The following is a 27866-nucleotide window of genomic DNA, read 5'->3' as shown; positions in this document are numbered from 1 at the left end:
CCCATTGAAGCCAGTGCGGGCGCCGCCATTGCCCTCGCTCCCTTCTCCGTCGCCATTGGCTGAGAGCGCCCCCGCCCCATGACGTGCCGGGGCACTCCGGAAGTGGGGCGAGTCTGTCGTGGGCGCCCGGAAGCGCGGGGATGCCCCGGGGCGGGCGCGGGCGGCCGCCATGAGCAAGAGGAATCAGGTCTCCTACGTGCGGCCGGCCGAGCCCGCCTTCCTCAGCCGCTTCAAGCGGCAGGTCGGGTATCGGGAGGGCCCCACGGTGGACACCAAGGTAACGCCCTGCCCCGGGGGTGGGAAGGGGTAGCGCCCGCTTCACGGCGCTTCCTGAGCTGTGATACCCACCCCCTTCGTGGGCGGTGCGGAAGCAGCGCTCCATGGCTTTGTCCCTGCAGGGCAGTTGTTACTCGCTTAAAAACGACTGAAATAGTCTTTGTAGCTTGTCTTTGCTTCTGTGTTGGCGGTTCAAAACAACAGCGAGACGTCGCAGTGCCCCCCTGGCCATTGCTGCCGTGGTGGCCTTGCAGGGCAGCCAGTTCCTGTCTGTCAGTGCCCGAAGGGCCCGTAGGGTTGCGGGGAAAACAGCCGTGGTGTCCGAAGTTGAACTGGCCCTTACAAAGCCTAGGCGGGAAAGGGGGGAAAAGGTGTTCTAAGAATATAGTAAAAAAAAATGTATTGGAAAGGAATTAACATGAGTTCAAACTGAAAGAGGGGAGGTTTAGATTAGATATACGGGGAAAATTCTTCACTGTGAGGGGAGTGAGACACTGGAACAGGTTGCCCAGACAAGCTCTGGATGCCCCATCTCTGGAGGTGCTTAAGGCCAGGCTGGATGGGGCTTTGATCAGCCTGGTCTAGTGGAAGGTATCCCTGCTCATGGCAGAGTGTTGGAACTGGATGATCTTTAATGTCCTTTTCAACCCAGAAATAGGTCAGTGGTCACAAACTGTGATGTGATGGCCAGGAAGGCAGGGTAGGGGCAACAGGGTTTGAGCCAGCTTGTTAAAAGGCAGCCTTTCTGAGGCACATTTTTCTTCTGTTTCCAATGTGCTTTTTGCATGTGTTTCCCTCTAGGATTTTACAGGATGCCTTAAGAAATTAGCCCATCATTATGGTAGTATAGCACATGTAAAGTTGTTTTTCTTTGATGACTAAAGAAATTTAAACTTAAACTATGGTAGTGCTGTTTGTGGAGTTCTGTTGTTACCTAGTTGTACTTGCACAAATGTTTGGATGATCCCACCCTGAGCTGTATGTAGCCAAAACTAACCTAGTGAGAAAAGCCCCCTTCCCAGTGGCCCATTGTCATGGCCTGGATTTGAATTGTGTTTGTGCCACAGTGGATATACAAGTTGCTTGTGAAAATAGCTTTTATTACAAGCAGTCAGCGTATTGACTTTCACCACTGATTCCATTTACCTGTATTGCCTTTTAAGCTTCATCTCTAGTATATTTTGGATCTTGAACTGAAGAGGCCCTTATCACCTAACCTCTCCAGGCTGATCAGTAAAGTAATAGTCACAATGATTTATTAAAAAAGTTAATTATGAGCTAGAATATCAGATAAAAGTATGCCTTTAATAAATTTAGTACAAACTGCTTCACTTCACTAGAAAGATTGTGTTTTGTCTATCTCTTGGTAAATTCAGTAGATTACGGTAATACTATCGATTCTTCCTTATAAAATGAAATTTTCATTTCCTCTTATATTGCCAAACTTTAGGTTTGTTACACTGAGGTTTCCAAGATAGAAAGTTTGTTTTTATAAAATTTTATCCCAAATGATTCTGTCTCAGAGCACAAGTTTGAGAGAGTGGAAATAGGAGCATGATCTTCCTTGTATCAGTGCTGCTTGCAGTGATTTGCATAGGCAGCTTTGATAGCCCAGCCACCATGGTCCCGCATTTCGCTTTGCGCTGTTTGGAGTACAGCTCAGAAGGTTCAAAGGGACCCCTGCATTTAAGATTTCCTTAGTGTTGTGTGGCAGACAGTGCTTGTACAGTGATGATAATGAACAAAAGGCATTTCTTACCTTCCAAGTTCCTTTGGTCTTTAATTGAAGGAGCCCATACTCCCATGCTGGTTTTTTTCAGTGGGACGCTATGTCTCAGTGATGGAATTGGAGTGCCATTTGGACAACGTGAGTTGGGAGGGCCTGGCACTGACAGCTGTCAGAGAGTCTCCCCACTAACCTTTCTGCAAAAGTGAGGCCAAAGAGAACTGGCCCACCCTTAGCGGTTGTGATGTGGAGTGGTGATCAGAATTGCTCTTATTTCCCTTTCCTAGAGAGAGCAGCTTCCCCTTGCAGATGATGATAGTGACAATGGCAGTGACAAGGAAGATGAGCAGCCTCAAGTGGTAACACTGAAGAAAGGGGACTTGACTGCTGAAGAAGCAATGAAAATTAAACAGCAAATCAAAGAGGCCTTAAAGTCAAATGAATCAGGTGAATTTCAAACTACTAACTTCTTGCTTTGTGTAGTCAAAGAGATATAACCCATAAAAGGGAACACAATATTTGCTGAGTTTTCTACTGTTTAATATTACCTTTGATTAGTTGTTCTGAATTTTTCAGCTAAATAATTTGCACTTGTGATTCCTAATCTCAAGTCATTGAGTACATATATTCAAGCTGTCTGGCTTTTAATAATATTGCAGTTCTGTGCTTCTTGATTTAGCAACATCCTACCTCCAAATACCACCCTAAATTAATTTTTTTGTTGTTGTTATAGCATGTCATTGTCCTGGTACACAGTCTCCTGGCATCACCTGTTATAATTTTTGAACTCATTAATTTGCTCAGCCAAATTTGACAGTGGAGTAGATGTCCTAAAGATGTCTGAGTTCATGAAAGAGAGTGTCTGGGCAGAAGGAGGAATCTCAAGTCAGTGCTTCAGTGGAAAGAATGGCAGATGTGTGTGTTTGGGAATGTGTTCACTTCACTGACTGGTCCATGTTATTAATCAACCCCAGTATGTGTTGTGACTTGCAAATATATTAAGCAAAACTGAACAGATGATAAAATAGCGCAAGGTACAGAAAAAAATGTTTCTTTTCTACAAAGAATTAGACAGAAAGAAAGATGGAAGTAGTGTGAGAGGGGTTGCTGCAGTTTGTCCATGTGTGAAACTACAGCTGATGAATACAGTTATGTTAAGAATTTCTGGCAGTATTCATCATTCAGATAGGGTTGACATAAGTCCTTTGAGTGTCCAGAAACTTCAATAATCACACAGGATGTGATGAAATGTAGCTTTATTTTTTGCTGACAGAAGACTTGACAGATTGAATGTGGCTATTACTGTTTCTAGTGGAAATGTCTTGGCAATTAAGAATATAGGACTGGAACCTCACAAGTATTAAAAAAAAGGATGATTCATAGAAACTGTAGACCTCTCCTGTGGTTAGCCATTGTGGCTATTTGCAAAAGCTGTAAATTGAATTTAGAGCACATTGAGAGGCCTAGCACAAGCTATCAATATGACATCCTTAGCTTCTCTCTTTTTCTGCCATTTGGATTTGAAAATTCAGGTTTGTGCTGTCACTGTGTAGAAGCATGTGTTAAAATTTAAATGGTATAAATGAAGAATTCAAATAACAGTAGTGGGAGAGAATACGTTGAGAATCTTATATTTTTTGAAAAGCAGATTGATGAAAGATCTTAAATTTTAATAACGTAGGTTAGCTTGAAACTAAAAAAAGCTGCATCTGATTTTTTTCAGCAGGGAGATGTGTATATGTAAATGTTGGGACTAACCAGACAGTGGACTATGGACTGTGTTTATGTGATTTGAACTGCTCTGAGAATATATGTTCAGCTTCAGGCTTCCTTCCTGGTCTCTTGTTACGGAAGTGTAGTGCATAGAGGTGCTTGGTGTTGCAGTTTGTAAAGTTGTCACACGATTTCTTTTCACCCTCCTAGTATTGGGAGAAATGTCAGCCTATTGGAAAGAAGTGGAATGGTTCTTTCTGAGAATTGGTTTCCTTTTCATATAAGCACCTTGAATTTCGAATGATCAGAGTTGGAGGAAAAACGATTTTGTAAGGCTGGGCAAAAAGAAGTAGTTGTCCATGAGAATCTATTGAGGTGGAGTCCATGCTGTGAAAAAAGTCCAAAAGACCTGCAAGCCTGAATACACAGTATGAAATGGAAGTGTATTTGAATAGAGTGACTGAACTTATTTGGTGGAAAAAGACATTCCTAAGACATAATTATGTGTAGTGAGGATGGTAGCATTGAGTCCCTATAGGCCTGTGGCACCTCTGCTTATTACCCCTTCAGCCCTTCAGTAATAACTTGCATTTGGAGGAAAAAATCCATAGTAGTAGGTAGCAGGAGTGTTGGAGACTGCTGCCCTCTGTTCTACATTATTGTGTTACTAGTCATTCATCTGCTTTTGCTGTTAATAGGAGGTCTTGTCCTCCTTTTTTCTTTTTATGGCTTATGGGAATAAACAGGGTAAGTGCTCCTATGTTGCTCTGCTGAGGAGAGGACCTGGTGTGAAATTTTCAGTAAAGGAAGGCGTGGGTGACTCTGCTACAGCTTCCTGAAGGCTTTTTTGAGTCTTGGGCCAATTTTGCACTGTCAGTCTGACCTCTAGATTTAAATTCTGATTTCTACCTGGAGGCAGGTATTTAGACAGCTGGTTTCTTCCAGTTTAATAAAGAGAGTTTTGAGTAATGTGTGAATTTCTTTTGTTTTTTTGGCTTTCAATTCTGAAAATGAGAAGTATAAAGAAAGTTTGGTGCCGCACGATTTGATTGTATTTCATATTGCTTTGATTTTTATCCCAGAGTTGAAAGTGAAACTAATATAATGTCTCCTAGACTGTAATATATAGCCCCAAGTGTAGTGGTTTGAGCCAGGTTTTCCCCCTGAAACTAGGAAAGTGGTAACCCCCAGGGGGTGGTGACCCTTGGGGCTTGACCCAATCAGTGCTCCTGCAAAATATAAACATATCTCTGGAGACCGGAAAAGAAGCAGTGGTACTTGTTGTTAGAAGAAGAGGTGGCCATGTTGTAGAGGCCACGAGGAGAAGGGGCTCCGGCCCCTTGGGGGCCTCTGCCCCCCCCCAGCCCCCGGTTGGGGGGCTGCAGGGACTCAGAACTGAACTAAGTGCCTGTGTCTGAGATGCCGAAGGAGTTTTCTCCACTGCGAGTGGGTGACGGAGCAGCAGGGACAGCAGCGTCTGAAGAGCAGTGGCAAAGAGCCAACTGATAAGGACCAGAAGGAGGAACATAAGCCAGTATGCTGCATGGAAGACACAGAGATGTCTGAGGAGAAAGGAAAGCAGAAAGGCAGCACCTGAAAGAGGACTGAGCCAGCAGCAGGAACAGAGTTTCGGGGTAAGAATTGGATAACCCAAACCCCCAAACTCACTGGAGATTCCTCTGAGAGAGAGGAGGATGATTGGACTCACTTGGAAGAGTCTTGGAGTGCAGTATGCACTACAGAGAGGAGCAAGAAGCTCAGACTGTCCTGAGAGCTAAAGCCAGGACGGCCAAAGGAATGTGTGTGGAGGGGGTGACCTTGGGCTTCCCCCCCCCTCCTTGCTGCAGCTTCAGAGAAGCTGGCAGCCATCTTTGAGTCAGAGCATGGGAGCTCTGCACAGGGGCTTGATTTCCCCTGAGGATACCAGACCGTCACGAAGACCCCCGTGCTTCGTGATATGACCGTGGTGATGCGACCTTGTCTGGGGTTACGTAGTCCACGGAAAGACCCCCGTTTGAGGACGGAGGGCCGAGGGGCTTGGAGACCCCCTCGTGTGTGCTGGCAGAGAGCCAGCAACTACTACTGCTGCCTGGAAGAGAAGAAGAGAACCTGCTGCCTAGAGAGAGACCTGCTGCTGACAGACTGGAAGGGGTCTTTTCTTCTTCTTCTCTCCTGGACTTTATTTGGAGGGAGAAGAGATTTGGCCCATTGTAAATATTACTGTCATGGTAGAGATAGATATAGAGTTAAGATTGTATGCAGTGTATTATAGTATTTATTTATGTGTATAGTCTTTGTAATATATTCCTTCCCCCCATATTGAGTCTCGTGTTTTTGTCTGGAAAACCCATCTCACATGGGGTTGAGATGTGGGTGGGGGGCTAGGAATCAGAATTGGATTTTGGGCCTGCTCAAACCATGACACCAAGTCAGATCATTGGTGAAATTACATGAAGCTGAAATGGTAATAGGGAAGTAAATTTCTTAACTGATGATCTTCCTTTCCAGCATGCATCAATGCTGAGGCAGCTTGGTAGATCCTAAGAAATGTGCTACTAACTAAATTTCTGTTGTGAATACAAATTGTTACTCTTTCAAAACACAGAAAGTACTCAGAAAGCAGAACTTTGAGGTTCTGCTCTCTTTTCTTTTTTATCTGTAGTGATTGTCTTCATCTGAAGGACCTTGTCTTCAGGCTTTGTACTGGGATATTATTCTAGGATTTTCCATATCTCATTTACATCCTTTCTCCTTCATTTTCTTCTATAACCATTTTGACATGGCTCATGGCTGCACTTTTTATTTCAGACACCAGTGGTTCCCATGGCTTGCATTTTCTTTTACAGGTGAATAACACTTCTGCATTAATTTGGTAAAAACAGTTGATTAATGTCCAAGCTGCACTTAGTTGCCTTCTAAGGCAGAACAAAAGTCTAGTGAAGTTTTTCTGTTGGCTTTTGAAAGTATAGTCACAGGGATTTTTTTTTTTAGGGCTGAACTTTTCCTATATGAGAAAACACCCTTCGGTATTGAAATATGTTTCTCCATGGAGCACAGACTCAGAGGCTTTTTAAAAAGAAGTTGTCTGTTTATCAACAGTAATTTTGCTTTATGTTTTATGCATAATTTTATAAATTGTTACTGTTAGTTCAGAGACAAAGAAAAGCAGTCTTATGAGAAATTAAATTTTCACAAAAGAAAATATGTCAATTAGTGCAAGATAGTTTATCCTAGCATTCATTGCAGCTTATGAAATTGATTTTTTTCTACTGCTTTTCTAGTTCATCTGGCCTCTGGGACACTCTGATACATGCAAATGACCAAATTTGGCAAAAAGTGTCCTTGTTCAAAACCTTGTAATATTACTCTTGTTTCATTCTGTGTATTGGTGCTGGGGGAGGTCAACAAGAGAGGGGAGAGGCAAGGAGAATACAGGCTGTGGTGTCTTGGGCATCGGAGCTCTTTCTGATTCAGCACAAGCTGTTCTGATTAAGCAGCTGTTATATCAGATGCATACCACAGTGTTCATGCTACTCTGCATCATATGAAATAGCAGGAACCTAAATCAAGGCTCATTTTGTGGTATTTAAGTAACAAAAACTTTCCCAAGTGTTCTCATAAACAATTGAGACTGACTACCAGAGCAAGACTGGCCTTTTTATCTTCATACCACCAGTGTGCCAAATTCCTGTAGTAAATGCTTCCAAAGGCATGCGTAGAGAGAGAGAACGGGTGGCCAGGAAGCACTAGAAGGAGCATCTGAAATGGCTGACCTGAACTTTCGACCTTAGAAACCATTAAGCAATGTACCGGGCTGTCATAATTTTTTTCCCAACCTTCTATCTGTGAGGAGACATACATGGTTTGCGCTGCTCCTCCTGTTGTTCCTGACAGTTTAGTGGCATTCGTGCTTCCTGTTGTTGCCTCATTGACCCATGTGGACAGAAACTGCTGAAAAATGGTATTGCTGACTGCACAAATAACTGCTAAATAAAAAGTACCGTAAACTGAAGAGTAGTGCCTCTTTTTCAGACCCTCATTTCTACTTCTCTTGTAATATATAGCTTCTAATTAAAAAAGAGAAAAATATTTTGTGACTTTGTGGCTTCTTAAATTGTTGTCACTTGTGAAGTGAGTTTTCAGCTTAACCTCTGACTGTGCTTCTCTTGGTCAACCAGTTTGTGATCCACGTAAAAGCAGCAATGACTAAGAACAATCAGAATTTGAACTTCTAGTGTATTTTTTTGACTCATTTATTAGAACTGGATTTTATTATTTCTCCTGCAATGCTTTTATGTATTTGACTTCGTGTATTTCTGTGTGTTTATCAGAAATCTTGCTTCTCATAATTTGTAATGCTGAAACAATTTTTTTTTCAGGCCTCTTTTTTAAAAGGTACAAACACTGAAATTGTTTCTTCAGTCTTTTTTTTGCATTGCTTAATACAGGTCAGTTTTTTTGCAGGTCACTGATGCAAATCAAAAAGATAGCTGACACATAAGAGCCTGGTAAAATCAGAAAGAATAAAGTGAAGTTTTTTTACCAGCTGGAAAAGACAATCTTAAGAAATCATCACAAATTTCTTGAACTGCTACATCAAATTCTTTCAAAAAGCGTAGCCTAACTGTTTTCCCTCTTTCCACATGTTGCTAAGGTAAGGCCAGGCCTACTGTGTTTTCCTCATCTGCTTCATTCTTTGTCAAGCACTGCCAACTCACGTAGCTCTCTGAAGCTGGCCTGGGCTTCCTGCTGAAAGGAATGTCCTTGAGCATATAATGTAATTTTGACAGTGTTAAACCAGGCCAAGAGCTAAAATAATATCCTTTGATGCAGAATGGTCTGCAAATAGTATTGTGGCCCTGGAGGTCAGAGCTGAGCTAGTTGCCATTTTGGTGGAATGTTTGAGCTTTGCTGTTTATGCACTTAACTTATTAGGTGTTTAATTCATATTGCAAAGATACTTATCAGTTTCTCCATCTGGTAGGCAAAATGAAATTACTTTGTGCGGTTCACAACATGGGTAGCAGGACAGTTGCGAGTAAAAATGAAATTTCTGGTTTCTGTTTTTCCATGGATTATGAGTACATAGCTGTTTATCTGTTTTCTTTTGTGGGTATGCTTTCATTACCTTTTTAGGGGTTAAATTTTAAAATATACCCCTCTAAGAAAATGTAGCAATCACTCTTTAAAGAGCGTCCAATGAGGTTTGGTTTTTTTTGCTCATGCTTATGCAGTAGCTGGTTGTCCTGTTTCCACAGCTGTAGGGGTGCTGTATGCAGTTTGCACACTGACACACAGACAGTTGTGTCTGTGCGTACATGGAGTTCTTCTTATAGATACTTTTTTTTTTTTTTCAGAATTTGGCTTGTATTGTGCCTTAGATCTTGTTTGTTAGATGTGTGTTTCCAAATAAACATTGTAGTTATGCAACAATTAGTAAGAAGAATTATTTGCTATTAAACATCTGAGTCCAAAAATGGAGGACCAGCTTCTGAGGATAATGATACATAGTGCATTTTGTTTCATTAAGTGTGATATACTTTCAGAAATAATTATATTTCCCTCCTGAAATTTACTGTAGGCACTTCCTGAACTTGTGCAGCATCTAAACACCTAAGCTTTCCATGCAGAATTCATGATGAATCCATTCAGAAGTATGCTTTTCATATCTACAGTTTATTGTTGCTAGTAATTCCTCATAACTGTAATGCTTTTCTAATGCACTAAGGCTGAAATATTTTCCCACAAAATCTGGTTAGTTATTTTCTGCATAGTAGTATTTTCTCATAAACTAGAATCATAGAATCAAGGAATTGTTAAGATTGGAAAAGACCTCTAAGATCCATTGAGTCCCAATTATTAACCTAGCACTGCCATGCTGCCACTAAACCATGTGCCTAAGTGCCACATCTACGTGTTTTTTGAATGCTGCAAGGAATGGTGATTCCACCACTTCCCTGGACAACTTGTTCCATTACCTGACCACCTTCTCAGAAATTTTTCCTGATACACAACCTAAACCTCCCCATGTGGCCATTTCTTGTCCTGTTGCTTGTTACTGGGGAGAAGAGACTGATCCCCACCTGGCTACAACGTCCTTTCAGGTGGTTGCAGAATTAAGGTCTCCCTTGAGCCTCTGTTTCTCCAGGCTGGACAACCCCAGCTCCCTGAGCTGCTTCTCAGGACTCGTGCTCCAGCCCCTTCCCCATGTGCACCTTTTAGAAGTACACGTTAGTTTTTTAAGCTAGGTTTTTTCTTAAAAAGGGTCTCTGAAACTTAAGGAATTCTAAGTGAAATTTGCTACTCAAGCTGATGTCTTCATTTGTACCACGCAACCCTTAAGACACCAGATTTATTAGTTGTATTGTCTTGAGTATGCACTGAAGAGAGTTTCAGCCAGTGCCATGTAGGTCACACTGATGTTAGTCTTCTGCCATAGTGCTGATATACTGAGGAAAGGATTTGTTCTAAAGAGAAAAGATATTTATTGGTTATAATTAAATAGCACATAATCGTGTCAAACACATTTCTGTTGAATAATGAATTTCACAGAAGTAATTTAGTAAAAATATCTTGCATAGAACCCATGGCTCTTGAACATCCTGTCACATATACATTATAAAAATTGCAAACTACTGCAGCATAAGCCTTTGTGTCTGATTCATTTACAGTTACGCTTTCTTTTCCAGAAATACTGCCCTGATGCTGTTTCTTTGCAGTAGCTTTCCCCCTCTGCCTGACTTTTGTTTTTAAGATTCTTGTCTCCTCCTCTGCGTGTTCTAGAGCAAAATTAGCGAGTTGGAATAGTTTGATGATTTTGCAGATACAAAGAAACCCTGAAACTTTCAATTATTATGATATTAAAAGGGCAGTTTATGACCATGTGATCTTAGCTGTCTCAGCAGGACAGAATATATTAGAAGAAAAAAAAAAAGCTTTTTCTTTTATGTGTGCTATTTTGTTCTTTATAGAATACCATAATTCTGAAATAAGTGCATTTGTTGTCATGAATTTTACAAATACTGAAGTGGGATTAGAGGATTCTATGAAGTTGTCCTCCCCACTTTGGTAAGTGGATGTGAATGGAGTGTGTTGGAAAAGCTGTATTGCCTACAGTCTCTTCTAAGTTAGAGCTCTGGTTAGTGAAAATCCATTTCTAACAGGAACTGCAGGAGGATTGTCTTCAAGGGCTGGTTGCCATGGAACAGGTGTGTGCATATGGAGGACATTCATAGATACAGTCTTTGTGGCCAAAATGTACATTTTCATGATTGTTGTATTCTTTTGGGGGTCTCGCTGGTCTTGGTTCAAGATCGTAGTGGTTCAAGGTAATAGTGAAGGTCTGTAAATGTTTGTGAGCATGTGCAGATGAGTTCTGATTTTACTGTCTTTATTACAGATGATGAACCAGAGCCTGCTGATGGAAAAATTATGTTCAGGAAACCAGCCAAACGTTCATCAGAGAAGTGTTTGGACTTCAATGTAAGTTCAAGTAAGAAGATGAAAGAAGCAAAGAAAACTAAGAGAGAAGCAACTACTTCTCAGAGTACGGCTAAGCAAGTAAAAAACAGCAGTCTTCTCTCATTTGATGATGAGGAAAATGATGATTAGGGGTAACATTCTGAGTAACATGGATGGCTTTCATGGGAATTGAAGCATGGTGTTTGAGTATTCTCTTACTTTGTTACAGTCCAACTAGAGAAACATAGTATAAAATTAGCTAGAACTAAGTCTTTGCAGTTCAGCTGTAATTGTATGAACAGTGTGTTATGTCTTTATTTTTAAAGAGAATTTAACCATGTATGTAAAAGCTATTTGAGGTCACAAATGACTAGCAAAATATACCTGTACATATGCAGCTTATGTAAATTTTCAGTTAATACATTTTAAAATGCCCTCAATTAGTAAAAATGTATTTCCTCTATATTGAATAGCATTAGGTGGCAGTTGTGTGGGTTTTGCCTGTTATTGTTGACTTTACATTCAAAAGAGGGAGACTTCATTTCTGTGAAAGAGAGACTGAAGTTTTCTGTCTCACAGCTTAACAAAAGTTTGCACAACCTTTGCACTTGCGGTTTGGCAGACTAGCTCTTTGCAGAGCATTGCAGTTGATAAAATCACTTAGTCCTAATCCTGTCTTTGGTGAATGCAGTCCAAGAAATGTCAAATTTGTTTGAATTTGTTGTAATAGCAAGATATAAAGATTTTGATTGTAGTTGATGATATCAACTAATGCAAAAGGAGCCTAAACCATTGGAGACTGTGCACTTCAGATTTGACACTGATGGGCTCAGTGGTTTGGTGGTATTTTGGGCTTAAAGTATATTTCTTCCAGCTGGCTACCTACGTGTTCATAATTATTTGGGATCTCAGACAGCTTGTTTAAAAAGATGTATTTTATTTTTAAGCTGGGGAAAAGCATTATTTCATTCTTCAAGTAGGAAGTTTTAAACAGGAAATTTAGGTCAGGAAACATTATAGCTGTGATACAAAGTTTTAAAATATTTTAGTTGCCAATGTAAAGTACACTGAAAGTGACCATTTCAGCACCGTTTATGTAACAGAATGCTGAAATTCAAAATGACACTGAGAGCTGATGGGATTGGGGAGAATAAGGCATTGGAAATGGGACTAATGACTTTGAAATTATTTGGAAGTATGGTGTGTTCTGTGATCATATATAAGCAAGAACTGAGATTACTGCAGTTGCAGGGTTATGAAACTAGTTTTTCTGCTGTGTGACAGGACATTTGAAATTATTTGGCCTGTAAAGCTTCACTGAGGAGCAAATCTCAAGTTGCTGTGTGAAACAGCTGGTTTTAGTTTGTTCGTCTGGTATTAAACAATAAATTATGTTTTCTTTTAAGTGGTCCAAAGGTATTTTAATAAAAATTTCAGTACATAGATGAGATTTTTTTGTCACGTGACATTAAAGCCTCCTGTAACTGCTACCTGTCTCTGTACATACCAGCTTACTGCAGCATAATATCAGATACAATTCTACGTACTGTTTCACAGTATTTGTGTGAGTGCCTGTTACCCTTATTTTGAAAATGAATAGATCTGTTGTCCTTTCAGAAAACTGAAGCCAGACCTATAAATGGATATTAAAATCTTCTTGTAGCACTGGTCTCAGAATTGCCAAAGAGGTGCAGTGTGACAACCTGACTATTCCCATGAGGACATGTTACATTTGTAAATACATAATTTGTCTGTATTCTGCATATATAAAAAACAAGAGCAAATTTAGGAAGAAGAAATACAGAACCAAAGGTTCCTAGGAATTAATATTTCCACTTATTTTGTATACTTTAAACTTGTTTGAATCTATTAAATATATATATAGATTACTCCCATGAGAAGTCTTGTAGCATTCCAGCATACCAAAGGAATATTTGGGCATATTTCAACAACTGAGTAAATACTCTCACTTGATGACAGTCATCTGAACAAATGAATTAACCATTGACTGCTTACTTAAACTTTTCTGGCTCTGTTCGTCAGCACAGAAATGTACTTGCTTACATTTTTCTTGCACAGCCTGGAAGCTCTTCACTTTAGATGTGAAGCAGTTTAGGAGACATGGCTATAAATGCTTGCTAGGATCAGAGGGAATTTGGATTAGCCTTAAAATTATAAAGGGCCTCACAAATATGCAGCTAATTTGGCACGTTCAAAATAAGATTGAGATATTGTTTGAATCTTATTAGTAATTGCATTTAAACAAAAATTAGCATTTTTAGAGAAAGATGTGGGAAACTGGAGTCCAGTAAAAAGAGGGTTATCTCAAAATATTGGGTGCAATACTTTTGTTTAATCATGCGTCTTGCCCTACAACTTCATGACAGATGTTTGGAATGCAAATAAATTAATTGGGTTTACTTGAGAGTAATATAATGGAAGGTATGTTGTTCTTCAGGCAACACAGCAGGGGAAAGAAAGGTGGATACAGAAACCCAATTTGTTTCCTTTATTCCAACTACGATTGTAGTGCTCTGACCAGGAGGAGACATTTGTATTCATTGTATTTTACTCCCAGCTCACCTAACAATAACTAATTGGATATATTTATTAAGACATGTGAGTGATGCACAAAAGCATTTTAGTCAGGTAGTCATGTAAAAATTCTGTGTTCTTAATGTGACGCACCAGGAAAATCACACACGCCATCAACTCCCCATGAAACCTGTGACTAAAGAGAACAATTAGTCTTTCATTTAGGAAAGAAATGTGGAATTGTCTTAAGCAATCACCTCCTTAAGCAATGGATCATGGAAAAATTAATAATCACAAGAACTTTCTAATAAAGGGGAAACCAAAGTAAGTACATGGAACATGGGGCTGGGACTGGAAAGGACAATTTTCCTGGGTTTTCCTTCTCTCTTGTTCTTCCCTCCCTCCATCCACAATCCTTTTCCCCTGCCATGGTGGTGAAGGTATATGTATTTATTTTCTCACGGGGCTTGCCCAGCTAAGTGTGAGAGAAGTGCTGAAGGAGCAAGGTGAGAGTAGCTGAGGCTTGTTGCCTGTTATGGGAATCTTGGTCAGATGTGCCCATCACCTAATATAGGAATCTTGTACAGTTTTTATTAGTAAAATACTTGAAATGTCGTGGTTCATTAATACTAAAACATTTATTGATGGTGTTAGCTGAGCAGTAAGCTGGAACAAACCTGGTGAACTGTAGTAGCATTGCAGCAATAGATGCTTATAGTGGAGGCTTTTTACATTGCAGAGGTGCTTGGATGTCATTAGGAAAGGTGAGATGCTCTGTTACCTTCATTTCTTTTGAAGAAACAGGATCTTTCTCCAAATAATAGGAATCAAGGTGAATCATCAAGAATGCTGCATTTTGACATAGAAATTGGATGAACAGGGTACAGAATGACCAAGAAAATGCACGTGGGGGCAGGTGGCCCTGGAGTTCATACCCTTGGTTGTATTTCTAGTCTGAAATAAAACAAAATTTGTTATACTGCAAGTGTACATTTAATTGGCCTAAAGAGGAAGGGATGAGTCAGAATTCTGTTCTTATAGTTTTTGAGTCCAGCACTTTTCCAAGAAATATCATTTGGAGGATCAAAGACTGTGTTTTGTAGACGCTGAGCACAAGAAGCCTGTATTTAACTGTTTTAATTACACATTTTTTAAGTTTCATCACAGGACTTAATGTCCTTTTTTGCAGTGCTTCAGTATATAATCCTGTTAGGAAGCTGCAGATTTATAATGAAGCAGGAAGTAGCAATGTCATCGTTTCAGCTGATTGTTTCCCTTCTGCTGTAGTGTATTAACTAAGTAATGCTTCACTTGGCTGTGCAGAGCCAATTGCATTCTCAAGGACATCAGGCATGCCTGAAGATGAGTCATTACCTTTTGTACAGCACAAGAGGAATGATATGCAGTCTCAGCAAGTGTTTGTCCATTGAAGTTGGTTAATAACCTATAGGCCTCTCCTGTGGCAAGATGCCATAAATCAATCCTTTGTGCATTCAGCAAACAGAAAGGCTGGTGTATCAGCTGCCTCTTCAGTATCATCTCTTTGTTCCCATTCCTAGAGCAAGATATTAGTCTGCAGAGACATTTTTCGTGCCGTAGACCTCCCTTCTGCCCCACTTCCTTGAGAACATTCCACAGGCAGCAGTCACAATGGTAGCCATTAAAACCACTGGAGACACAGCACACATGAGTGACTGCAATATCCTGTAGACTTCCTCAAGATTTTGAGAACCTGTAAAATCTCTGAACCAGCCCCTGGAAAGTAACTTCCTCCTAGGGAAAATGAATGGGACCAGTCAGGAAAATAATACAAGATTGAATTCTATAGTGTTTACCCCATTATCACTTCATATTTTTTGTTGGAGGTAAAGCAACAGCTGGCAAAAGCAGGTTTTTTCCTCTTGTCAGGAGATGTAAAGTGGCTTTGGTGCCATTCCAACCCATATGGCAAAGGATTCCTTTTCCTTGACTCTTGTGGCCATCCACAGTGCAATGCCTGATTAGTTAAGGCCATGGGCAAGAGGGAACTACCTTGTAAGAGGCAGAAGTTATTAGAGGAAGGTGTTGTCAAACCTCTGTGGGGTAACGCTGATCACTGCACACTTTTAGTTTTGATATCATGAAAGAGTTGTTCCCTTAGGGACAGCACAGTAAAAAAGAACTTTAAAAGGGCAGATTATAAAACTATGAGGAAAATGGTTAACAGCAGGCTGAAGGGCAAAGAGAAGTACTTAAAAACCATAGAGATCTGCCTGGAGGCTATTTAAGAACATTGTATTAGAGGCACAGATGGTTTGTATACCTCTGAGCAAAAACAGCGTATGAGGAAGGATGAAACTCAGAGGGTTACGTGGGAGAAAAGCGTGAGTAGAGAAAGGTTGAAATGCATCCCTTAAAGATGACGACTCTCTGAATGACAGACTAGGGAATGTTACCAGGAGAGTGGAAAGAGCTGGAAAGTCAGTGCTAAGAAAAAGACTATAGCAGCTGCTGACTTTGGATCCCCAGGATGAAACACTGAAAAGATTGAGTCTAATAATGTCCAGGCTACTCTGCCTTTGAAAACTGGGCTACTCCAGATGAGACTTCACTAGAAAAACCAAGGTACTCTTAATCTCAGTTAGCTGGCACAAACCAAAATCTTAATAAAGGAGTCTGCAGTTTTAATATGTGACCAGGGCAAATTTAAGAGTAAAGGAGTCCATTCAAACATAGTTTCTCTATGCTAGGACTTTATTTTCACCTTGTGTTATATTCAGTTCCAAAAATGTTTTTAATGTTTGCTGAAGAAGGTAGAGATTAAAAAAAATAAAACAGTCCTAAAAACTCTAATTTTAGTAAAAGCAAAAACCCCTACATTTGTTCTGGTACAGCTTTGGGCTGAGAGGGAGACTATCTGATAAGGATGTAGTGAGGTTTGCAGGGCATTTTTACACCAATTTGTAATTGTACAGATGCGAAATTTTGTTGTCGTATATCTGAGAATGAGAACACACTAATTATAAATTAGGCAGGGAACATTTCAAGTATCACAAACCTGACGATGTGTGCAAAAAGAGTCCCTGTGAAATCAATGAAAGTTATTTTCTGATTTAAAACCAAAGAAAAGCAGGGGAAGGTTAGAACAACTGTTTTTGCAGTAAAACCTTGATGCACACAGTCTCATTGGGACTAGAGCCCTGGCATCTAGGCTGTTTTATTCTGCCCTGTTAAATTGAAACAAACAACTCAGCTGCCCGAGTCCCTTCTTTTCTCCTCTGACATGCCAACTATCTTGAGAGAAGAGATTAAGCATTGTTCTGGTGAGTGCCACAGCAGCAGCAGCAGCTTTATAATTTAAGGGCTACATAAAATTTATGGAGCACTGAGAAGAGCTTAAATCAATTTTATGATTTTCATAAATTATTTCAGGCAGATGATGTTTGTGTAAAAAGCCAAGAATTTTTGAGCTGTTTATCAAATGGACAACAACACTGAAAATAGGGATTTTCAAAGGCACCTGTGGGAATTATGCATCTGAGTTTGATGGGAGTTAGAAGACTTGTTCCTTTGAGCTACTTAGTGTTCCAATATAAATTTTAAATCATTCCAAATTGCTTAAAATACTTGGTAAAAATCAAAATTAGATGAGGGTCAAATTCAGAGCAATTAAAAAATTTCATTTAAATGCTTAATATGCTTTTAAAGAGTGGATGGGTAACTTATAATTCTGTTTCAGGTGAAAAACCAATTTGGCAGCTCTGAGCTATAACATTTCATGAGTAATTTTCTGTATTTTAAGCTGCTTCAACTCCTCTAAACTGACATCATTGTGTTTCAGATTATTTAAGAATATACTAAACATGGTACTAATGGTAAGAACCGTTGCTGAATTCCTCTATGCTGGATGGGCAGCTTGGACTAAATTATTTTCTGATGTTACTGAAGTGCTCTCAATGAAATGACACTGATAGATACATGAGCTCCTTACTAAACAAGGTAGTCTGAAGTGAGTGGGTTTAGATTCAAACAAGTTAAGTGTTGAACGCTCCAGGATCTTGCCAGTGAATTCCTATAGCCAACAACATACATAAATGATGGCAGCAACTGAATCAGCGGTCATTATTCTGCAAGAGGGGATTTGTGACTGCTGTGAATTAAACACTGAACACAGGCCACAGTGTGGGGAAAGCTAGTGCCATTTCAGCTTTAAAAATAATGTAATGGAGAAGAAATGTGAAATAATCTCACCCTATTTATTCTCTGCTTCAAACCTTAGCTGGAGTAATGTGTCTACTTTTGTGCACTATGCTTCAAAAAAGAAAGATGCAGTCCAGTTGGAAATCCAGCAGAAAGCATGACCTGTGAGGACAGATTGAAAGAACTTGAGAAAGGGGATGCAGGAAAAGGCATAAGAATGTGATACCAGTCTTCAGACATGTAAAGCTTGCTGCAAAGAGGAAAGTAATAAATTGTTCTCTGTGTCCACTGGGAATACAGAAAGAACTAATGGATTTAAATTGTGGCAAAGGAGATTTAAGGAAGACATTAGGACAAGCTTTCCATCTGTAACAGTAGTGAAATAGTGAAACAGATTGCCTGGGGAGGTTGTGGATCTTCATTGCCAGACATTTTTAAGAACAGGTTAGACAAACTTCTGTCAGGAATGATTTGGGTATAATTGATCCTGCCTTAGGGCAGAGGGCTGGACTAGATGACCTTGCAAGGTCCCTTCCAGCCCTATTTCTATGGTTCTCTCATTAGGAAGGCTGATGTCATATTCCTAGGACCTTACCATTCCTTTTAAAAGCAAAAACATGCTATAGTGATGGCAAGAGTCAGATTGAAACTGACAGTATCTGGGAAAATTCAAAGCTTGAGGTTGATATCCCACCCTTAATTATTAACACTTGAATGTGTGTAACACAGATGGACTTTTTGAACAGCTAAATACTTGGGGGTTACAGAGCTATGAGTCTTTTGTGACCAGATTGTGATCTTTTTAATAGCATGAGAATTTGTTTCTTCTAAAGTGTATTAATCCTACTTATTGCAACTTCCGTTTTTATCATTTAAGTAAGTAGCCAGTAATGGTCTTCAGCATTTGACATATTCCAGGTGGGTCACTCTCATTTCACATGCCATCACACATTTGGCCACATGCTGTGCTTCCACTCACTTACTCCAAAGCTCATTCCTCTGCTACAATTTATCATGACGCTAGTGCTCAGCTTCATTGTGTGGCTGTGTTTAAATAAATGCTGCTAATGTGCTTGGTATCCATCTCTCCGTTCTCACACACTGGATATCCCTCCTGCTGCTTTCTGCTCACATGTTCTTTTATGCCTGTTGATAAATTTCATTTTCATCTGTCTTTTGCTGCTTTCCCTTCATGGTGTGCTTGTGTTACAAACTGCAGTTCAGCAGTTTAGCAGTTGGATTGCATCCAAATATTACCAAATGCCACATCTTTTAATATCAGGCAGAGCAGCTTGAATTTTCTTCCTTGGAGTGCTGTAAAAGACACACTGACATGTTTTCTGTGCAAATGCCAAAAAAAAAAAAAAAAAGTTTAACAAAAGATGGAGGGGTGTGAAGCAAGCTGAAAAGCCTGCATTCCCAGAATTTTCTATTTTCCCTGATTTCAGGATTTAGTTCATGACCCAGCTGCTGAGCTATGAAACTGTGGAACTATGTCGGTTTCTAGCAGCCAAGAATTTGCTGTTGTCACTCTTGTGACTGGTAATACCTTCATGTTCAGCAATATGACTCCATATATTTTTCTCCCCAAAGGCCATGCCTGGACATTGATGATCAAGTATTGCCAAGGCCTTGGGTTCCTAAAAAATTCTATGTCAAACCATGAAGTGGGGTTATAACATATATATATATATATTAACATACATGTCCATATATATATGTATATATGCATATATTATATATATGAGTTTGAATTTGTCACAGAATCACAGAATCAACTAGGTTGGAAAAGACCTCTGAGATCCCTTAGTCCAACCTTTGACCTAACACCACCTTGTCAACTAGGTGCCACATCCAGTCTCTTCTTAAATACCTCCAGGGACAGTGAATCCACCACCTCCCTGGGCAGCCCATTCCAATGGCGGATCACTCTGTCTGTAAAGAACTTCTTCCTAATATCCAACCTAAACCTCCCCTGACACAGCTTAAGACTGTGCCCTCTTGTCCTGCTGTTGGTTGCCTGGGAGAAGACTGACCCTCATTTGACTACAACCTCCTTTCAGGTAGTTGTAGAGAGCAATAGTCTCCCCTGAGCCTCCTCTTCTCCAGGCTGAACAGCCCCAGCTCCCTCAGCCGCTCCTCATAGGGCCTGTGCTCCAGTCCCTTCACCAGCTGTGTTGCCCTTCTTTGGACATGCTCCAGCACCTCAACATCCTTCCTAACCTAAGGGGCCCAGAACTGGACACAGTACTCAAGGTGCAGCCTCACCAGTGCCAAGTAAAGGGGAGGAATGTCTTCCCTGGTCCTGCTGCCACACTATTCCTAATACAGGTCAGGATGCCATTGGCCTTCTTGGCCACCTGGGCACACTGCTGGCTCATGTTCAGCTTCCTGTCAATCAGATCCCCCAAGTCCCTCTCTGCCTGGCTGCTCTCTAGCCGCTCTGGCTGCAGCCTGTAGTGCTGCATGGGGTTGTTGTGGCCAAAGTGCAGGACCCTTCAGCATTCATGGCTTTTGAGCTTTTCTTTACAGATACATGGAGAATAGAAACTAAAGTAAAAATAAAACCAAAATCAGAATAAAACTGGGTGTTTCGCATAATCACATAATGCTTCCAGAAGCTGAGACTTGAAAAAAACCAGCATTACCGTGAAATCTGGTAGTGTTATGACTGGATATTTGTCCATTACATTGTTTAGCATCCATCTGAGAGAAGGATGCTATCAGTTGTTTTTCATAATGGTGAAATGCTTGTCAGGATGCTTCAAGACACCCATTGCTGTGTGTATCTTTGGTATTTCCTTGTTAGAGACTGATCAGATGCACTGGAGCTGTGGGTACTGCATGTGGCTTGCCACAGGAGACTTCCCTTAATTGCCTTGTGCTTTGAGTCAGAGTCCAGAGCAGCTTTTGCCATGTTTGTTCATCTGCTTTGCTCAAGACTTGTCCTTCACCTGTTTTGGTGATAGATGGACCAACTACACAGATACTCTGGCACATCCAGGTCACAGCTGCATTCCTTGTCCTTGTGCATTCTGTGTGCGTATTCCCCAGCTTCTGCTGGGGGATAAAATGCACCACCAGTGCTCCAGAACCCACGTGCCCCCAGAGTTTCAACCTAAGGTGCATTGGCTCAGAACAGGCTTTTGTCTGAAGACAGATTTCCCCCACGTCACTTGCTTCTACTTTGTGCTTTGCACTGCTCAAAACACTCCTTTTCTCTTCCCTGTGGGTACAGTCTGTGGCAAGGGATCACTTGACCTTGAAATGTGGTTTCATTCATTTTGCCCACTGGTTAATATTGAGCTTGAAAGGAAGGTAAGTCTTGTTATTCAGACACTGCAACTGTGATAATTTCCTGCTCCTGTCAGATGTTTCCTGTGTAATACTGCTTCTTTATGTTCTGTTTTTCCTTATTGGCAGGTTTTGGTGGCAATGTTTTTGAATTGCAGGTCCCCTAGTGTATTTTTCCTTGTACTTCTTGGACCATGTGCTCTTTAGTTGTTCTCCTACAGCCCGAGCACTGAGGCTAACACATCACCCAGCAAATCCTACTTGTGAGGAGGGAAGGGGCCTGTTCACTGCATCTCTTGAGCACAACCAGTGTGAGTGAGCATTTGCCATGCAAGACTGTTTTTCAAAGGTTTTTGCATCCTATTGTACTCCTGCAATCTCCTGTGTTGCCCTCTTTGCCCTCAGGTTTGGGTTGGCACATACAGAGGTCAAAAGTACCTGTGAATTGCATTCAACCAGTTTCCCCAGCTTCTTTGCACCTTTAAGGAGCTCAGAAAGTCCACAGTGGCTGCAACACCAGCTGAATTTGCGTTTTGAGTGAGTTAGAGACTTTTATGTATGGATGCAACCTTTTTTAAGGTACCTTTCAGTGCTTAAGAGCCTGTGTAGGCTCTAATAAATAAATGCTTTTATCAAAGTGTTGACTTTAGTGCAGTCATTCGGTACCACACACACAAATACATACTCGTGAATCTTTTGAGCTGTGAGGTTTAGAAATCCAGTTCCTTGGTGATGTATCATGAGTTTACAAGGCACCTACCCCGGCGGAGCCCTAATCTGTGCCACAGTCTCTGGGGTGCTACTTTAGTGCAGAAAAATAATAGTAATTTGTAAATGAATCAGGGAGATTTTAAAATCAATTTTCTTCAGCAAACAGCAATTGTTGAAATGGTTGTGGTTATCGCTGAGGACTGAGCATATAAAATGCTTCGAGACAGAGAATTGGATTCTATAAACATGTAATTCTTTTATCAATAATTCTTATGAGCAGGCTTCTTTCTACACTCTCTCTTTTGCCAAAACTCTCTCCTCTATTATATACTGAGCTCATTTTCCTCCTGGATAGTTGCGGATTTGTTGGTATACAAATTAATTTTGTTATTGACTAGAACAAACATTTGGAGGATAAGAATGCCACTGCTATTCATACCTAAAAGTAATCAATACAGGTACAGAGAAATAAATATTTTCTCCAACCTTATTTCGCCTTTCTAAAACCCACAGGACTGTATCCTGGCTCTCATGCTTGTGAACAAAGCAGTGAGAGGCAATAGCGTTTACCTCTTGTTACCAAAGGTAAGAAACTTCTCTCCTGGTCTTGGGTCGTCCCATACTGAGAAGTCACTCGCTTATAACAGTGTATATCTACTCTTTCACTGCAGTGGTGATAATTGTTTGTCCGTCATCAATTTATTACCTCCAACACAGTGGAGAAGAAATAAATACCTGCTTGAAACACCTTGACATCTCCTTGGAAATGGCAGACAGCACTCTGTGGCTACAGCGTTTAAGAGAAAGGGTGTGAAGGGATATTACGATGATGTGGTGTGATCTGCATCACCCTGGGATCTGTCTGCGAAACGAGTATTATGAGCACATCAAAAGCAAAGTAAAGGGGAAAGAATAGCCAAAAAAAGGTGGGGTTTGCCCTGTTCCTAGCCCATTCCACTGTCCGGTTCCAGCTGCTCCTGACCGATCGTTGGTTCCATTTGGGGTGTTTCAGGCTTCTCTTGCCCAGAGACACCCAGGAGATATGCGCTCCCTTGTAGCCAGATTGTGCCTTAATTTAAGCCTGAAATCAGCCGGAGGCGAACCAAGCGTCAGAGGTGAATTTTGCTTCTCTTCAGCCAGCGGGTCCTTTCACCGGGTTTGCAGAGGAAATGTCGGAGTGCGATGGAGGAGGGCGTCCAGCCGCTCGGGCGAGCCCGGCTTCCCGTCACGGATGGACTCGCTCCTTCCCGGCGCTTCCTCCAGCCGACAGCAGGTGGCGGCCGCGCCTCAGGCTCGGGGCGCGGGGCCGGGCCGGGGCTGTCTCCGGCTCCGCCACTGCGCATTCCCGGCTTCTGGCGCCCCGGCAGCGCTCGGCGGCGCTGCCCGCCCGTGGCACCCGCCCCGCGGCCTGCGCCCTCCGCCCTGCCCCGCCCGCCTCTCCGCCGCGGCGGGGAGGCAGCGCCGGGCTCCTCGGGGCTGCTGGCATGTGGCGCAGGGATGGGGCTTGGCGGGTTATTTTGTTTATTTTGCCTTATTTCTCCCTGTCTTCCCTTTTTCTCCTTCCCTCGTCCGTCTTCTGCGTATCTAGGGTAACACCTGCTGCTCGGGTTTGTGTTTAATTGTGGATGAGTGAGGAGCTAAGAACCAGCACAGAACCATCCCCAGGAGTCACACCATGTGCTCCAGAGTATTGTCCAAATGCTTCTTGAACTCTGTCAGGCTGGATGCTGTGACCACTTCCCTGAGGAGCCTGTTCCAGTGCCCAACCCTGCTCTGGGTGAAGAACCTTTTTCTGATATCCAACTTAAACCTCCCAAGACAAGTTCAAGTTATTCCTTCAGATCCTGTCACTGTTTGTCAGTGGTGGCTACTTGTTTGGGACTGCCTTTGGTGCTCCCAGACACTGTGATTCCTCTTTCCAATGGAGGGTACTGGTTATGGGCTGTCTTGCAATCAGTATACACAGAGATGGAAGCTTAGTTAAGTGAAAGTCTCCACTGCCCTGACCTGTTATCTATTCACATTATTTATCACTTATTTCCCAGCACAGACATGCCCAGAATTTTATTAAGCAGAACAAACTGGAGTTGAATATTTAGACTGAAGTGCAATTGGTAATGCAATAGGAGTGGCCCTAGTAAGATGTGATTTCTAATATGCTATAAAGTGCAGAAGAGTTCAGGTCAATTAATCAATATTTGTGGAATTGCAGAGTAAAAATTCCAGCTACTGGATGTTTGATACCTGAGTATTTAATCATTAGACCACTGAGCCTGTATGCATAAGTGATGTCGTAGAAAGGCAGTATGTGCTGGAGACATAAAGTCGTTCTGGAGGTGATAAGGTTTTCTGATATCTTGAATTTGACCTCTTATGGGAATAGGATCCAGGCACACTTCAGATGATGAAACTTGCACAATATGATAAGGAACAGGAGCTCATTTAAGTGAATCTGCCATTTAGTGGCTGCCTGACTACTCAGAGTTTCTCCGGAGTGCCAGTCCCCTCTTTTTTGAATGAGAATAGTAAGATAGCTGTCCTTTGCAAAACAGGATGAAACCTGCTGGTGAGCATTTTCACGTGCTGTTTTCTGTTTGTTTTGTAATTGTAATTTTTAAACAGATGTGAGCAGCCACTGAGATTTTGAGCCGAACACTTAGGAATGTAGACATAAGTGGAAAGCCAGTCCTATGTCCACAAGGTCCACCTTTCCTTCTTAAAATATCAATTCCGTAACCTTGAATGCTCTTTGGAGACATCTGTAGACTCAACAAAATAGAACCTAGGGATGAACAAGTAATTTTGCTTTTCAAGCAAATAAATACATCTGTATTATTAAACATGAATGTCTGAAGTTAAGCATCAAAAGTCGTTTTTGACATCTGAGTATCTGATCCCTATACTCTCATTGGTTTTTTAGGTGCTAGCTTTTTAGCTTTCTGTGGCAAAGACCAGTCCTTTCTCCATGACAACTTCCAGTTCCTTAGCGGTGTACCCAGTGCAGGGTGCAAGGAGGGTAAAGTAGACCATCTCACCTGCACTGGGGTTCCTTTGCTGCAGCAGAGCAGTTTCTTTAAGCACCATCTCTCTTGAGTATTTTGAGGCATTGAGCAAAGCTTCCCCAGCCCTGCAGTTGGCTTCTATAGTTCTGCTGAGGGAGTTCCACCCAGACAACACTGAGACATAACCAAAAAGCAGGGAGAGAGGAGGAAGAAACATGAGTTTGTCTCTGGACACCTTTATTATGTCCTACCTATTTTTCCCTGCCACTGGGAAGCATAATTTCTGTATAGGCTGTGTGTCTTCATCTGTGAGGGAGGGAGACAGAGGTAAGCCAGGCACCAAGGCAGCAGAGCCATCACTGCTCGTTATTCCTCACGAAGAATAGGACCTGTGGAAATAGCTATGCCATTACCACTGACCCAGTGCAGGCTAGGGATGATGCCACAGCCACTGCGGTGAGATCTTACTTAAAGCTGCAATTTTACCACTTTTCTTTCTCTGCCAGCCTGGGCGACTGCTTGCCTTGCTTATACCTCTGATTGGCCTTCTTTATACCACCATTGATGACAAGGTACTCCTAAGTGCAAATTATTATGAATAAATGGGTATAAATAAGAATAATTAAGAATTACAGAAAGCAGTGCTACTGATAATTAAATTGGCAACCCTGTCTGCCCTGCAGCTGACCAGGGTTAGCTTCACTTTACTTCAGCAGCTGCGTCCACACTGTCTTGAGGTGAAACTTAAGTTCCCCTGAAGTCAGAGAGGAGGTGATCCTGTAAGCCTAACTCTTTGAAGCCAGGCCTCTTTACATGGCTGAGCACGTCCAACATGCTCCAATGCCAGCCAGTACACACGGGGAGCTGGGCCACAAGCTATCTGTGGGGGCAGCGGAGCTCTCAGTAACTAAAGCCATTCCAGAAGTTGCTCTTTCAGAGAGGTTCAGATGAAACAAGAGAGGCTGTTTACTACATGTGAAATAAAGGTTTAAAAGCTCAGGCATCCTTTCTAATCTAGAGTGAGGGGGGTTCTGTTGGTCGTATTGTAGATATTGCTCTATTTCAGGAAGTCTGAGTGTGGGGCAGTTGTCCCCCCTCCCAGTGGGCGACCACAAACAGGTGCCAGGGTTTTATGACTATCCAGGCCTTCTCCGGTTGCTAAATGGGTGGGGGAATCCCTTCTAGATCCTGCCCAGCTGAGAAGGGGATTCCAGGGGGCTCCTGCTGTGGAAAAGGCTGACAATCCAGCTCTGCTCTAATTATAGCATCAGAAGGAGGCAATATTAGAGGTACAGATGACGGAGGGTATTTACTACCCTGCTCCTTTCTCCAGGAAGCACTTTTTGTTCTTTGCACCCAGTTTTAGCAGCACAGGAGTACTGAATGCTCAAGAGTTCTTGGTGCTTAAACCAAAAATGAAACAAAGAGTGAGAATATTGATTCTGTTTCTTGTATAACAATCTCCACCCTTCAAACTCTGGGATAAGTGTTTGCAGAATGAGACCCTTCAGTGAAACACACGCTTTGAATTTCAAGCCCAAACTTCTCCCACCATATGCAAAGACTTTGTTATCACACAGATCCTTGTCATCACATCTGCTTGATCAAAGCGTTCCTGGACAGAAAGTGGGGGTTGCAATTGCCAAGCAGGAAAAAAAAAATAGTATCTCTATGCCTTATCCAAGCCTGTTGTTGCTCTTATGGCTGCACTCACAATAGCTGCCGCCTTTCCTTGCAAAGCCAGAGTTTAACACCTTAGTTTAACAAAGCTCCAGTTAACCAAAGCTTCAGTCCTCTGCAGGAGGTGCTACAGAAAAGCAAGAGTCTCTCCTACCTTATTCAAACTGAGTCCCTGTCTAGGAATAGTTATTCCTACTATCCCTTGGCTGTTTTTCGAAACTTAATTTCATTTCATGGGGTTTTAAAATCCAGGTAGTCTTTCCCACATCCCTTTTTCCTCCACACTGTCGTAATTCATTCCTGGACTATAAGCATTTGCACCAACCAAACATATCAGCAGGTTTGAAAAAATGAAACAGGTACTTTACATGTAATTAATTTAGTGATTTGCTCAGTTGCTGATTCACGTGCATAACCTCAATTAACATTAATGGGAGTTATGTAGGCATGTCAAGGGCAGAATAGACCCCTAATAATCTAACATGGAATGTTATTACATTACTGCTGTAATTATATCCTGCACACACATCATTTCTACTTTGCTTCATGAACTGCTCTTCAAATGTGGTGGCTACTCATCCATTATGCTGCATATGTTAATGCTGAGGTTACTCTAAGTATTATCTCTTCTTCTTCGTTGTTCTGCTGCCTGTCCACAAGAGATACAGGGGGTTGAATAAGTAACCAGCCAGTTGGTGTTTTTGCAAAGCTACAAGTTTTGGATTTTTTGAAGGTGATATTGAAAGCCAAAACCAATCAAAAAACAACAAAGCTCAGCAGAACAGCATGTCATCTCTCCTTCAGCTTTTTATTTTTATTTATTTTTAATTGGAATCTGAGCAAGCATGGCTGGTCAAAGAAAGTCACACATACATGAATCATACCTCTGAAGGAGGTGTTGAAACAATTCTGCTCTTCCGGAGGATTTTTAGTCTTTGCTAAATACTTCTTTTTTCAGGGAAAAGAAAGAAGAGAGTGGTCCTATCCTGATGCACCAGTTGGATATTCCTGGAAACTAAAGAAATTGAGAAAAACTAGTCTAACTGATGTAAATAGGAATTTTCGGGTGATAGAGCTTTACACAGATGGTTCCATCTGTTCTGTCTCTTGTTTTGTCCAGTGAAGTTGCTATATATGGACAACTGCTTTCTGGTTTTGGCTGTGGGATATATTTTGCCTCTGTGTTTGTACCACTGCTCTCTGAACTGTCACATATATTTCAGTATTTTTGTCTCAAGGCTCCCTCCTGCGCTTCTGAAGAAGATAAGGCCTAATACATTTCTGAGTGT

At 41.5% G+C, this 27866-nt stretch overlaps 1 protein-coding gene across 5 annotated transcripts; it reads left to right on the top strand.

The window, feature by feature from the left end:
• Positions 1-117: 117 nt before the first annotated feature.
• On the top strand, positions 118-27715 carry KIAA1143 (KIAA1143 ortholog). Of its 5 annotated transcripts, XM_027675609.1 has the most exons (5): positions 118-277; positions 2290-2449; positions 11115-11197; positions 22409-22480; positions 27536-27715. In XM_027675609.1, the coding sequence occupies exons 1-5, from the start codon at positions 170-172 to the stop codon at positions 27698-27700; spliced, it is 588 nt and encodes a 195-aa protein (XP_027531410.1). In that variant the 5' UTR covers positions 118-169; the 3' UTR covers positions 27701-27715. The 5 variants fall into 5 exon arrangements, with proteins under 5 accessions (XP_027531410.1, XP_027531411.1, XP_027531415.1 ...); XM_027675610.1 differs by lacking the exon at positions 22409-22480; XM_027675614.1 differs by lacking the exons at positions 22409-22480; positions 27536-27715 and adding an exon at positions 21406-21432.
• Positions 27716-27866: the final 151 nt, after the last annotated feature.

This window comes from Neopelma chrysocephalum, unplaced genomic scaffold (genome assembly GCF_003984885.1).
Source record: "Neopelma chrysocephalum unplaced genomic scaffold, ASM398488v2 Primary Assembly neopelma1_26, whole genome shotgun sequence".
NCBI classification, from domain to species: domain Eukaryota; kingdom Metazoa; phylum Chordata; class Aves; order Passeriformes; family Pipridae; genus Neopelma; species Neopelma chrysocephalum.
The sequence above is the reverse complement of the archived record's forward strand: the minus strand, read 5'-3'. Positions and strand labels throughout refer to the sequence as shown.